Genomic DNA, 15,404 nt, shown 5'->3' with positions numbered 1-15,404 from the left:
CTACAGGAAATATAACCATTTAAGTGCCATGCAGTTTAAAAAAAAAAAAACTTTTCTAAATGGGTGAATGAGAATAAAGAATTCAAAGAACAGAAACAAGTCATATTTGAATATGTTAGCATAGGCTGAACTTTTGGCTAAATGAAAACCTCCTGAAGGGTTTGCAGTGTTAACCAGCCAGCAGGTGATTCCCTGAGCAGATTTCCTTGGTTTTCCATTCAGTTCTATTATGTATAATGTAATAGTGTGCCATTTAGTTTGACATAATGTGCCCTGCATATACTGTTCTATCACAATGGATCAGTGTTATAACATAGAGCTTACACTGTGTACTGAGACAGAATATGTATGATATCCTACCATTCTCCACATTATTCTGTCCTTGCTGTTTTCTGGTCCTCGTTCACCTCCTTCTGTTGCTGTTTTGCCATTTTGCTCTGTAGTGTGTTATCACTACCGTATATACTCGAGTATAAGCCGAGTTTTTCAGCACGATTTTTCGTGCTGAAAACGCCCCCCTCGGCTTATACTCGAGTGAACAAAAAAACATTTCTGGCTTTAGCTGTGAGGGGATGGCCGTCCATCTCCGCCTGTCAATCCCTTATCAGTGGTCTTCAACCTGCAGACCTCCAGATGTTGCAAAACTACAACTCCCAGCATGCCTGGACAGCCATTGGCTGGCGGTGATGATGACGAGGGGGCATGATGACTAGGGGGGGATGATGACTGGGATGTTAATGACGGGGGGTCTGGAGGATGATGTATTTCCCACCCTAGGCTTATAGTCGAGTCAATAACTTTTCCTGGGTTTTTGGGGTGAAATTAGGGGCCTCAGCTTATATTCTGGACAGCTTATACTCGAGTATATACGGTAATACTAAAGATGGACGTGTGAACTCCTTTTTGCAGTATAGGTCAGGGGTAGACTTTTTATAGCACTATTGATTGATTTACCACCATTGAGTTACAGCTGCACCTTTTTTTTTTTTGTTTTGTCAAGGTTGTTGGGTTTTTGAGTATTTTATTTATTTTTTTTACATATTTTTCATTTGTTTCTATACAAAAGCCGATGACAGGTGTGATCAGAAAGCATGTTTTGCATTTTTTATTTAAATTGTTAGAAATATAACAAAAGGACAGCCCCACCCCTGTTCTATTCACATTTTGTGTACGGTTGTGCCTATTCTCTCTCTTATCTTTCTTTTATGCTACAGAGCTTTCTGAATGTGGAGGAGTAGTCACATGTGTTGTCGCTCTCCATTAGTGTGTGTATGTACATTAGAAGAAAATTGGCTACAAATGGGCAGTATTGCCTATATAATGTATTTTTTGGGGGGTGAGCAGCATGTTTAAAGGGGTATTCCATGCCAAAAAATTTTTATATATATATATATATATCAACTGGCTCCGGAAAGTTAAACAGATTTGTAAATTACTTCTATTAAAAAATCTTAATCCTTCCAATAGTTATTAGCTTCTGAAGTTGAGTTGTTGTTTTCTGTCTAACTGCTTTCTGATGACTCACGTTCCGGGAGCTGTGCAGTTCCTATTGGGATATTCTCCCATCATGCACAGCTCCCGGGACGTGACATTATCATTGAGCAGTTAGACAGAAAAATTCAGAAGCTAATAACTATTGGAAGGATTAAGATTTTTTAATAGAAGTAATTTACAAATCTGTTTAACTTTCCAGAGCCAGTTGATATATATAAAAAAAGGTTTTGCCTGGAATAGCCCTTTAATTTCCCACATGATCCCCCAGGAGCCTATCATAAGCCATCATTAGATGGCTTACAGAGATCAATGTAATGCTATTGCATTGATGTACCAGTATGTCATGGGTGAGTGAAATATGGCACGGGCTTGCGCGATGGGTCTGCGTCATTACATGCCAGATGCCCGCAACTGTCAGCAGCTGACATCTGCTGGTAATGATGGACTTCGAAGATCGCTCCAATGTCTGTCATTTAACTGGGTAAATGTTGTGCTCAATAGCGATGACTGCATTTAAACCTTTAATTAAGGTAATTGCTGGTCTAGTGGACCCATCGCTTCCCCTCCATAATGTAATTGCGGGGTGACAATGAGTGGTCGAAGAAACTCAGGCCTTACCACTGCTCCTCGGACTTCCCTGGCTCGGTGATTCCTGCCTTAGAAAGCCCTTAACAATCGAGCACAGAAAACGTAGATCACTGAAAACACATGCACACTCTGTCAAGTGGAGCAAGCACGTTATAGAAAGTTACACGTTATAGCTGTCAAGCGAACAGGCTGGCTACTATTTTAACCCCTTAAGGACTGAGGGGTTTCCGGTTTTTGCACTTTCGTTTTTTTCCTCCTCACCTTTTAAAAATCATAACCCTTTCAATTTTGCACCTAAGAATCCATATGATGGCTTATTTTTTGCACCACCAATTCTACTTTGCAGTGAAATCAGTCATTTTTACCCAAAAATCTACAGCAAAACGTAAAAAAAAATAATTGTGCCACAAAATTGAAGAAAAAACGCCATTTTGTAACTTTTGGGGGCTTCCGTTTCTACACAGTACATTTTTCAGTAAAAATGACACCTGATCCTTATTCTGTAGGTCCATACGGTTAAAATGATACCCTGCTTATATAGGTTTGATTTTGTTGTACTTCTGAAAAAAATCATAACTACATGCAGGAAAATGTATACGTTTAAAATTTTCATCTTCTGACCGCTATAACTTTTTAATTTTTCTGGGGCGGTATGAGGGCTCATTTTTGCGCCGTGATCTGACGTTTTTAGCGGTACAATTTTTGTATTGATCGGACTTTTTGATCACTTTTTATTTATTTTTTTTCATGATATAAAAAGCGACCAAAAATACGTTATTTTGGACTTTGGAATTTTTTTTGCGCGTACGCCATTGACCGTGCGGTTTAATTAATGATATATTTTTATAGTTCGGACATTTACGCACGTGGCGATACCACATGTTTATTTTTATTTACACAGTTTTTTTTTTTTTATTGGAAAAGGGGGGTGATTTGAACTTTTATTAGGGAAGGGGTTAAATGACCTTTGTAAAAAAAAAAAATTTCACTTTCTTTTTGCAGTGCTATAGCTCCCATAGGGACCTATAACACTGCACACACTGATCTCTTATGCTGATCCCTGCAAAGCCATAGTTCTGCACGGATCAGCGAGATAGAGGCTCGATTGCTCAAGCCTGTAGCTCAGGCTTGGAGCAATCAAACCCCGATCGGACACCGCAGACACAGGTAAGGAGACCTCCGCCTGCATCTTAGCTGATCGCAAGAAAACGAAAGTAAACGCTTCCCGGCAGCTCAGTCGGGCTGATCGGGACATTGCGATAAAATCGCGATGTCCCGATCAGCCCGACTGAGCTGCCGGAAAGCGTTTACTTTCGTTTTCAGATGCGGCGGTCAACTTTGATCGGCGCCTCTGAAGGGTTAACAGCACGCGACACAACGATCGGGCCGCACGCTGTTAGCCCAGGGTCCCGGCTATAATTAGCAGCCGGGACTGACCCCGTGTGATGCTGGGTCACGCCGTGACCCCGTTTTTAACACCGGGAGCGGGCTCAGGACGTACAGGTACGTCCCAAGTCCTTAAGGGGTTAAGTAATTTTAGGGTATGTTCAAAAATGGCAAAAATTCAGAGAAATGCATGCACATGTTTGTAAAACAACCTCATAGACATACATGCTGCAGGCATTTTCTGTAACAACAAGTCTGCTTCTTGTGAATATGCTGGTTCCCACCCACCTAAAGGATTGTGTCAGAGACAGAAATGGCACAGTATGACTGCATCTATCCTAGGTATGGGCTGTACCATTCTTTGGGTGCCAGAAAAGGAGTTTTTTGTATTATCTAGCCATAAAACTATAGTGGGGAAAACTGCACCTTATTTAAAGATACCAAAAAGAGCAAAAAAAGTACTAAAATATTGACTGTGGATTACTTGTTTTAGTGTTTTCCACATGGACCTTACTATTGTTAAATCTACATATTACCGAAAAACTGTATAGAAACAGTACACTGCGCAGACATCACTAAGGAGGAGATTTATCAAAACCTGTGCATTGCTTCATTCATTTTTAAAAAGGCCCCTGAAAAACAAGAGATGTGATTGGTTGCTATTGGCAACTGGTGAACTTATTCTCGGCACAGGTTTTCATAAATCTCCCCCATAGTCTCAGAAACAGACGACCACCACCAGCAGCCTATTTGTGGAATTGGAGGCATTCCGTGACACTATTGCTTTGTTTATGGATCCAATGGCTCCAAGCGAGTGCTGGCATATGAAGGCTTAAAGGGGTATTCCACTGCCTCAGTGTCCAGAACATTTTGTTCCAAACGCTGAGTACGCCCCTGGTGTCACAGCCATGCCCCTGGTGACCTCAAACCGCGCCCCTCAATGCAATTCTATGGGAGGGGGAGTAGTGTGAAATCACAAGGGGGCTTGGCCATGACGAGCCCTGGTGCCCGCACTCAGCTTTTGGAACAAAATGACCCTTATTTACTAAGAGTGGAGTGTAGGTTTCTTTGTGGGGTTTAATTTCCTACAATTTATTTTCCATGGTATTTACTAATGTTTCCCTACACTTGGCTTTTTTACACATGCTCTGATCTGTAGGGTTTTCCTCAGCTCAAATCCACTACATTTTATGTGGAAACCTTAGTAAATAATGTTGGGTTTTTGTGAAAATGTCGGGAACACGGCCTTTTTTTGTAACCACGCCCCGTTTTCCCGACGGCCACGCCCCTTTTTCGGGTTTTCTTAACAAAATGGAGAGTGCAAATTCTGGCGCAGACATGTTGGGTTGGCAATAGTAAATGAGGGCCAATGTTCCGAACACTGAGGCAGTTGAGTTAACCCTTTAAGCACATACTGTAGATAGACACTGTTGTAGGGGCTTGACGTGACAAAACATACATAGAGGACGCTCCCACATATTTCAGCATGGCTGCCCCACTCAAGCACACTGTTGGCCAGATATATCAATCTGCCAAATAACAACCAATCACAGCTCAGGTAAAATGAAAGCTGAGCTGTGATTGGTTGTTGACAGATTGATAAATATAGGACATGTATACAAGTGCTTTAAGTTGTTCTCTTTTATCAAAACACAAATGTAGGTATTTCGATATTGCTGTACTGTATTTATTCCCTTATCTAGCTCTGCTTAATGGAAATGTGATTGTTCCATTATGATTTTCTATTCCAGGTAAGATTATGCCAAAGTCCAAAGCTTCAGCTGAAGAACAGCCCTCCTTATATACTTGATATTTTACCTGACACATATCAACATTTGAGACTTATTTTGAGCAAGTACGATGACAACCAGAAACTTATGCAGCTGAGTGAAAATGAATATTTTAAAATCTACATTGACAGCCTGATGAAAAAATCCAAGCGAGCCATTAGACTCTTCAAGGAAGGGAAGGAGAGAATGTACGAAGAACAATCACAGGAGAGGTAAGTCACTTTGTACATTAGATTCTTCTAACCTATAGTGAAAGTTTGGTTCCTATAGATGTACGAAGAACAATCACAGGAGAGGTAAGTCACTTTGTACATTAGATTCTTCTAACCTATAGTGAAAGTTTGGTTCCTATAGATGTGCGAAGATGATGGTTGTTAGCTGCTGTTGCGACAATGACTATTTTCGGGTTTGCTTTATTCTGCTGGATGGAGCAGGGCAGGATCCTGTGAAAACAAAAAAAATGTATGCCACCTTGCATATATTTGATTAACCCCTTAAGGATTTTTCATTTTTGCACACTAGTTTTTCCGCCTCACATTCTAAAAATCATAAAGCTTTCAATTTTCCACCTACAGACCCATATGAGGCCTTTTTTTTTATTTTTTTCTCTACGCAACAATTTTATTTTGTAATATCAATCATTTCACCACAAAATCTATGGTGTAACCAGAGAAAAAATATTTGGGGAGCAAAATTTTGTAACTTTTGGGGGCTCCTGATTCTACGCAGTGCACTTTTTGGTAAAAATGACACCTTGTCTTTATTCTGTAGGTCCATACGGTTACAAAGATACCCAATTTATGTACCAAAATTTGTATGCACCCAAATTTGTATGTTTAAAATTGTCATCGCCTGACCCCTATAACTTTTATTTTTATTTTTTTGCATACAGGGATGTATGAGGGCAAATTTTTTCCACCGTGATCTGATTTTTTTTTTTTTTTTATTGGTACCATTGTTGTGAGCCAGTTGTGGCATTATTTTATTATTTTTTTAGGGTATACAAAATGACAAAAAATACGCAATTTTGGACTTTGGAATTTCTTACGTATACGCCATTGAGCGTGTGGCTTAATTAACATTATATTTTTATAGTTTAGACATTTATGCACGCGGTGATACCACATATGTTTATTTTTATTATGTTTACATATTTTTATATGGAGTTTGGTAAAAGGGGGGGTGTTTTAAACTTTTAGTATGGAAGGGGTTAATTCACACACACATATATATATATATATATATATATAAAATATATAATTTTTTTTGGTCCAGAGAATATGTTAAGGAACAATTAAAAGGTATCATTATAGCAGGTAGTTATGGCTGTTATAGGGCGAGGAGGAAAAAATGAAAGCGTAAAAGCGCAAATTGGCCCGGACAAGTGGATCGTCATAAGGGACAAGTAGATTTTGCTCCATTTTAGTCCCGTGGACAAGTAGTTATTTATAAAAATTTCCACACCCCTGGTACAGGTATGCGCATGGTCCCCAAGAGGTTAAAGGAGTACTCTGCTCCTATACATGTTATCCCGTATCCCCTCCATTCATGTCTATGGAAGGGTACGTGACAGCTGTGTTCACTAGTAATCCAGGTACTGGATGACTGGGATGCTGTGGGAGGGATTGCAGGGGTCCGGCCGCTGAGGACCTTTGGATAGGGGATAACATGTCTAGCAGCAGAGTACCCCTTTTAACAGGTAAGTATGTATAACTGATTTGCAGTATATCTTTTTTTTTTCTTCTTTTCATGTGGGTATATGTATAACGGATCTGTCTGGATACTCCCATGCTGTTAAAAGAGCTTCTGAGCTAGCGAGGGGCAAGGTTTCCACTTTTTAAATGTCCCAAAAAATGCCACAACTGGCTCACAGCATTTTATTTTTTTTATGTTAGCTGGAAGTCAATTGGAATTTATGACATGCCATACCCGCTTTTTTTTTTAGTTATCTTGGGCATTTTTTGCGGTTTTGGGCACAGTGGCAGTTTTCGAAAATGGCAGCATGTTAAAGGGGTACTCCGCCCCTTGACATCTTATCCCCTATCCAAAGGATAGGGGATAAGATGTCAGATCGCCGGGGTCCCGCTGCTGGGGACCCCGGGGTTCGCTGCTGCAGCACCCCGCTATCATTACTGTGCAGAGTGAGTTCGCTCTGCACGTAATGACTGGCAATACAGGGGCCGACGCATCATTACGTCACGGCTCCTTTGGATAGGGGATAAGATGCCAGGGGCGGAGTACCCCTTTAAGACTATGGTGTTTCTTTTTTTTTTACATTTTCAATTTTTTATTTTATTTTATGAACTCTTGGCATTTTTCTCCCATAGACGTCTATGGGAGGCAAAAAAAAAATGCCATGTGGGTTTAGTATTGGTGGTTTTTGTGGTGTTTTTTTTTCCCTCCTTAATTCTGCAAAGGATCACCACCAAAAAATAAACCACATGATGTAGATTATCATGAATTAGTAATACATTTAATTGGTTAAAAGAACACAAAAAAAGCAAAACTACAACAGAATACATAAATACAAAAACACACATACGAAAAAAGGTATGCTCAGGTACGGCTAGTAGCACAAACAATAAATGGGGGGGATGTCCATGGTGATAACAAATAAATGAAAAGGAACAGAGTCACAAATATAAAGATTTAGATAAATTAAGCATATACCTGTAAGCAAACATAAATTGCATGAAAGGGGAAGCTGACAACCTACATATACAAAGCAATAACAGGAATGGACTGTGCACTGGAGAGACATCTCACCTCCAGCCCCAAATGCGCGTTTTCGCCCTATGCCACAAAAAACAGCATCTTGGGATTGCAAAATGACAGGGCAGTTTTTTTTGTGTTGTTTTTTTGTTGCGTTTTTTGCTTTGTACTAGATGTCAGTCCTTTTAAAGGGGAACTCCGGTGGAATTTTTTTTTTTTTTTTTTTTTTTTTTTTCAGATCAACTGGTGCAAGAAAGTTAAACAGATTAGTAAATCACTTTTATATTTAAAAATCTTAAAGGAGTTCTCCACCATAAGGTGATTTTAGTACATACCTGGCAGACAGTAATGGACATGTTTAGGAAGAATCTGGGCTTGTCTTGGGGCTAAATGGCTATGTTGTAAGATTACCATAACACTGTGGCTAGCTTTTTGTGACCTGGTATTTCCTTTTTGAGTTTTCTTCTTTGCCTACAAATCCCATAATTCCATTTTCCTCCCTCCCACACATCAGCCACCCCACCCATCAGGGGGCCTACAGCTGTTGCATTAGTTGCAGATTGATCCCTCCACCCATTGAAGCAGACAGCCTCCCCGTCATCAGCTGACTAGTGAGTCAGGTCTCGGCCGCACTGCAACCTGGGAAAAGTCTGAGACAACAGTCATTTTGTATGCTGGTAAAAATAAATATGGGGTGAAAATCACATAAGAATTGTTAGAAAACCGTCACACACAGGTACAGACACTATATTATGAACTTCACTAACTTTACAGCCCCTGTAGCATAGTCAAATAAAAAAATTCCTGGAATACCCCTTTAACCCTTCCAGTACTTATCAGTTGCTGTATACTACAGATATACTGCAGAGAAATTTGTGAAGTTATTTGTGTCTGACAACAGTGCTCTCGACTGACACCTGTCTGTGTCATTAACTGTGCAGAGCAGGAGAGGTTTTCTATGGGGATATGATTCTAATCTGGACAGTTCCTGACCCGGACAGAGGTGTCAGCAGAGAACACTTTTGTCAGAAAAGAAATTCACAAATTTCTCTTTTTTATAACAGCTAATAAGTACTGGAAGGATTAAGATTTTTTTAATAGAAGTAACTTACAAATCTGTTTAACTTTCAGGCACCAGTTGATTTGAAAACATTTGTTTTTACTTGTTTCCACCGGAGTTCCACTTTAACTAGTATTTGTTGCTGCAGCATTGCAATGCTTTTATGTATCCTTCTACTATGAAAATAGAGCGACTATATCAGATCAGCAGGAAACGTGTCTGGCAGTACAGTTGATAAAGTAATGTTAATAACTTTATTTCAAACATATTCTGACTTAAAACACATAAAGCTAGTGGGAGGTATTACACTAGACCAGTCTTCTTTATGTTACGTTTAGATACTTTGGGTATCTCTGCAGCTAAATGGATCCCATTTGTCTGCCTGTGTATCTCTACATTTTCATATCAGCCTCTTCCCAGCTTCTGCTGCATTGTTATGGACGTGTACTGCAGCTCCTATCTAATCATTGAGTGTTATTCATCCGCAGCTTTTTTCTCAGAACGTTCTTAGAATAACCAGATGATTATACAGTAGTTTTAAGCACCATTTTTACAAAACTTCATATGGCTTGTGCTTTCTTACTTGTTGTGAAAAAGTACATTTTATGGAAGAATATGTAGATTGATTTCTATATAGTTTTTAGCCTCTTAAATGAATAAAACAAAACTTCAGTCAAGTGTTCCTGGAGCAACCAGTGTGTCTCCAGTTGTTGCAAAACTCCAACTCCTGGCATGCCCTCAACTAAAAAAAAAAAAAAACGACCCAGCGGAGTGAGCTGCAGTAAAGGGTGTAGTAAGTAAAGGTGCAGTAAGCCGGCAAATGCGCTGTGGAGTCACATACAGAGCGGGGTGGAGACTGAGATGCGGAGGGAGGGCATGAAAATGCATAAGCTGGGCAGTCCTGCGGACGAGCGGCGCTGAAGTCACAGTGTCAGATGAAGGCAGTAACTCCGCCCGTGCCAGTTAGAAAATGATTTGCATATCTTAAAAAATGAAGATAACGGGCGAAAGGCTTGACGGATCTGGGCATGGTAGGCAGCATATTGATCAGCGTCCCCTGCAGTACCAGCCAGTACCTCTGGTTAACGTGGGGGGAGTTTAGTGACAGTTTTCCTTTAAACCACATTGAGTTTTCTACTACACATATTCTAAAAAGGGCCTTCGTCCTTTATTGACTATGTTGTATAGTGTATTCTTAGACTGAGATTTTCCCTGTCTATGGTCATGTTTTCCCCCCACTAGGGGCTTGCTAGTTTCATGTACTTTTTACACTGCTAGAGCTGTCCTCTGTAGTACCTTGGCACGAACTGTTGCTATTTTTGTTCTCCTATTCTTATTTACTGTTATGTACTTTCCACTCTGTGATGATTTTTCTCATATTATCTTATTGCTATTATCTCCCCTGCTGATGGCTGATCTTAAAATAGTGCGCCCTAACTTCAAGGGCTTTCATTTTCTGGAAAAGAGATTGCAGATCTTGCATGCATTGCATAAACATTTTAATTTTGGTCATTCTCCCTGATGTTTGTAATTGCTACTATCCTGTCTCGTGCCATAAAACGAAGCCTGAAGTATAAACCGAAGAGGTTTATATTTCCTTTCACATATCCCTCCTATATAAGGTTTTGGATGTCCTTTTGGACATTTTTGTCAAACGTAAGATTCTTGACCAAATAGTCACCATAGCTAATATTTATGCCCCAAATGCTCAATCATTAAATCAAGTGCCTTTCCTGGATAGGTTAGCATCTTTCGCACAGGGTCCCCTTCTGGGTACCCTTTTACTTCAGCCCCTTCAGGATACCTGCCGGGGGGTCACTCCTTGTTGTGTTCTAGTGCTTTAATAGGCTTAGAAAGAAACTTCAGTCCATGTGGCCTGGCATCTACAGCATCCTCAAGACCATGATTATACCTTCTACTCTCACCCACATAATACCTACAATAGAATTGATTACTTTTTTTCTCCATCATTACCTTAATTTACTTTCTTCTTCCAGCATTGGACAAGTTGTGCTGACTTTTACTTCTGACTGTGCAGGGTGTATAAATCAGTTTGGCCAGGGCACCGTTAACCTGCATGGTCCGAGGTTGAGATAGCTTCTCCTGGGCCAGGCACGTGGCAATGAATACACCGATGCAAAGTTACGGATAACTATCTTTACTTTGCTGGAGGTAGCAGATCTCAAACAATACAGTCTCTGGTGCAGAGGGATGGGCAGAGTGGAACCCATGGAGCATGTCACCCTGCTTGGAGTTGTAGTTGCTTTTGAATGCAGCTTTAAGATTATTAGCAGCACACGCTGACTTGACTGACTGAACGAGATGTTTTCCCCAAGATCTTTGCTTACCGCAAGGCTTTGACATTCACTTGTGTGCTGGGTGTTTTGTCGAATGGCTGTCAAATTTTTGTAGTTTTCTTCTCCTCACTTCTCTGACACTCTTCTCTCACACTGAACTCATCTACTCTTTCCACCCCCTTCCTTCCATGCACCTCTACTGACCCAGTAATGGACACGGTGAGTGCGGGATTCACCTCTATGATTTACTTCCGTTATTATTGCTGATTTCTATTCATCCGTGCACCACCACCACCATCCTATTTTCTGTTGAGTTGCATTCACTTGGAGCCTCCGTTATCATTTATGTGAACTGTGCCTCCTGCCTCTCCTTTTTACTTCCATATTCATAAATTTGTTACGTCTTGGTCTATACATAGTCTGAGTAGAAAAATTACTATAGATAGAAACATATTAACTAAATATTAAAGGAAAGGGGTATTCCGGGCAAAAAACATCTCATCCCCTATTGAAAGGATAGGGTTAAGATGTCTGATCACCGGGGTCCCGCCGCCCGGAGGTTTCCGAAACTTCAGACGCAGCTACGCATAGAATGCGGGCTGCTGCAGGGAGATCGCAGGGGGTCCCAGCGGCGGGCCCCCCGCGATCAAACATCTTATCCCCTATCCTTTCGATAGGGGATAAGATGTTTTTGCCCGGAATACCCCTTTAATATCAGATTGGTGTTATACATTATTTACGATCTTTTCTAATGCAACTTTATTCAGTTTGGAGCCATGTCCTGCTAAGTCTCCGTTGTTTATCACCGTCACATCATAATCATTAGACTCGGTAATATAAACAGGAATTAATAAACCCGCTTCATGCTTGGTGGAATAACGGGAGGCGTTGTATTGGTTGCTAGGCAGCAGTATTCGAGCGGAGCAACAACAGAGATGTGAGCTGGTATGTGCACTTTGTTAGGACTATAATGAGGTGAACTCTTATTTTGCAAATATTTTTATCTCCCCGCTGTCTATACAGGTTATTGGGAGGAAGTGCATTTAGTATAGTTTTGCATTTTCCTTTGTGTTTTATGCTGTACTGTGTTATGGGGCAGTTTATTTCAGATGATTTAACACTAAGCTTACATAGTGTAGTACTATAGATGTCCTAATAGCTCTAGTGTATTGTAATTCTATGCACTGAAATTGGTTGTGCTTGATTCATTTATTCCATGTCAATGGGGTATGTAGTGGAGAACTACTAAAACTTTTGCACTCCCTTCAATATATTGGCAGGTTAAAACACAGATGGTGTCTTGGCCTGAAGCTATTTTGCATCATGCAATTCTTTCTCCAAACCATAGGTCAGATTACTTGCTTGCCTTGCTGTTTTTAACTTCAATTGCTTTGTGGGATAAAGTTGTGTTTTACCGTATGGGATATTTACTATTATGGGCCTCATCTTATTGCTACTGGGCACCATTTAAGAGCAGAATGGATTTTAGTCTATTTGGCGTGTGAGTGGGGCACCATAACCAAGGAAGCTGTGTCAGTTCAGCTTTCATAGACATTGAATGGATGCCAGAGTTAGGATACATAAAAAAAAAGCAGCACGCCCCGAAAATGTTTAGTTTTCACCTGCATTCTGTCAAGTTTTATTTTTACCCCTGATAACTACAGTGTAAGCTCTTAATGTTGCTTAGAACTGCAAAAGAGATTATGGACAAAACCTTATGCAGATATTTACATAAATGGAAATGCTTGGTGTGGGGTGACATTTCTTTGGGGGTCTGCACAGCCGTCCATGTGCTTGCCAAAGGTAACCTGACTGCCATTAGGTACCGAGATGAGATCCTCAGACCCCTTGTGTGACCATATGCTGGTGCGGTTGACCCTGGGTTCTTCCTAATGCAAGACAGTGCTAGACCTCATGTGGCTGGAGTGTGTCAGCAGTTCCTGCAAGAGGAAGGCATTGATGCTATGGACTGGCAAAGTCCAATACCCATTCCTAACCTGTTCACCTTCATTATTTTTATTCTTCATTTGAAGCAAGCAACAGTTCCCTATAGAGATCTGTGTCCTAGACTGGTCATGAAACATTCACACGAGTTATAAAATCATAATGCAGCACAAGTAAAAGTGCTTGTTAAGGACCGTAATGATCTGTATACTGCTACCCCTTGCAAGTCTTTATGGATTGTCTATTGTTATGTTTTGCTGCTTATAAAAACTTTGCATACATGTTTTTTATTGTTCTCTCTGTGCAGGATAGATAAAGAGACACTTCAGTCATTCGGATTTTACAGACAGAGCTATGAAAATGTTTGTTTATTTTCTATTTTATTTTTTATTATATATGTGATTTTATATATATATATATATATATATATATATATATATATATATATAATAATTTTTTTTTTTTTTTTTTTACTTCTTCCTGTAAAGCTGAGAGAGGCTATGTTCATTCAGAATTCCATATGAATCCTCTGCACAGACATTCCACAGCAGCTTCCAATTGCTTTCAATGGGATTTTCCCGCTCTGTCCACATGGCAGAATTTCCATGGCATCAATGCCGTGACAATCCTTATTCAGGCATACACAACAAAAAATGTAACCTGTTTTTGTGGATTTCGCTCAGAAATGCATTGCCGGCTATGAAACTGTGCATGTCTGTGTGTGTCCCCATTTTCTGTGGGGACACCATGTGAACATAGCTTAACTGAGTTACAGAAACAAATTTCCAGTGAACCTATAAAATGTGTGGAACAGGAATAATAAGGGAGATTTAATAAATTTACACAAATTTTTGGGAAAAAAGTCACCAATTTTTGTGACTTAAGACCTTTACCATTATTTTGGGCAGATTTATGCTGTCCTGCCACTCTTAAAAAAGAAAAAAAAAGTAAGCTGGGTTTTGTGTAAAAGGGAGTTGAGCTACCACAGCTGTACTGTACTATAATTTTCCCCAGCAACTGGTGTAAATTATAGTGGAAATCTATTATACTGTGTGGTACAATGGCCGCTGCTGAAGTGTGCCTGGGATTTTACATATGTGCCAAACAACATAGTAACGATAACTCTCTATTGGTAAATCACTAAAATAGAGCAACAACAGGGATGTTGAGTATGGAAGAGGGAAATCAGTAAATCTACAGGTATAGTACTAGACCTCCTCCCAAAAATTGAGTACAATTGGATAGTTCCAAAAGACATTCAGAATTGTGAGAAAAAAAAAATCCTCCTCCCTCCCTTCCGCCGTTGGTATTATGAAGCTTTGTTCGATGCTGTCTGACGCTTCTAGGACACATGTCCACACTCAATCAGTGACGGCATTGGTATCCCAAGTCAGCCTCAGCCACTGATTGGTTATGCTGGTGTGTGACGTCACAATTTTTCTGTGATCCTACTAAACTGTACCTCTTCCGTAGTGTAATAGGAGCACATACCCCCACCTGTATAGGAATGTACACTGCACACACTGCTATACACATGGGGGGGTATGTGCAGAGCATTGCACTCTAGTCTGTACTACAGACTAGAGTGCAATGCTCTGCACATACCCCCAATGTGTAGAGCAGTGTGTGTGTACATTCCTATAAAGGAGGGGGTATGTATGTGCAGACTGCGGAGCATTGCACCCTAGGGTCTGTACATTCCTATGTTAGCGGGAGTGGGCTGGATTGGACAAACGTTTTAGCGGTAGCGGGCGGGATTGGACACCAATATTGCGGCAGGGAGTGGAGCAAAAACCCTGCAGGAGCAGGAAGGATTGGTCAAAAAATCGGGGCGGGATTGAAAAAAGAAAATAAAATAGTCCCGTGCAGGGCTCTAGCAGGCACCATAACGTAATGTATGTAATGTAATGTTATTTTTAAGGAATCCTGAACCCTTTAAAAAAAAAATATATATATATTTTTTTTATTTCCTGGAAAACAAGTAAACTGAGCCAATTAAAGGGGTAGTCCAGTGCTGAAAAAATGATCCCCTATCCTAAGGATAGGGGATAAGTTTGAGATCGCGGGGGGTCCGACCACTGGGGCCCCCTGCGATCTCTCTGTACGGGGGCAAGGCTCTCCGGCCAGATAGCG

The 15,404-nt window shown here is 40.4% G+C and overlaps 1 protein-coding gene across 6 annotated transcripts in view; it reads left to right on the top strand.

Annotated features, from left to right (window-relative positions):
* CBLB (Cbl proto-oncogene B) overlaps positions 1–15,404 on the top strand; it is a 207,124-nt gene that overhangs the window by 64,744 nt on the left and 126,976 nt on the right. For 4 of the 6 annotated variants that reach the window (XM_056556288.1, XM_056556287.1, XM_056556290.1 and 1 more), the window contains exon 2: positions 5,220–5,470. The exons of 1 other annotated variant lie outside the window; for it this stretch is intronic. In XM_056556288.1, coding sequence (XP_056412263.1) covers positions 5,220–5,470 — 251 coding nt within the window. Of the gene's footprint in view, positions 1–5,219; positions 5,471–5,534; positions 5,555–15,404 lie in introns of those variants that run through there. One more of the 6 variants, XM_056556291.1, reaches the window with a different exon arrangement.

Source organism: Hyla sarda, chromosome 2 (assembly GCF_029499605.1).
Source record: "Hyla sarda isolate aHylSar1 chromosome 2, aHylSar1.hap1, whole genome shotgun sequence".
In the NCBI taxonomy this organism is placed as follows: domain Eukaryota; kingdom Metazoa; phylum Chordata; class Amphibia; order Anura; family Hylidae; genus Hyla; species Hyla sarda.
The sequence above is the reverse complement of the archived record's forward strand: the minus strand, read 5'-3'. Positions and strand labels throughout refer to the sequence as shown.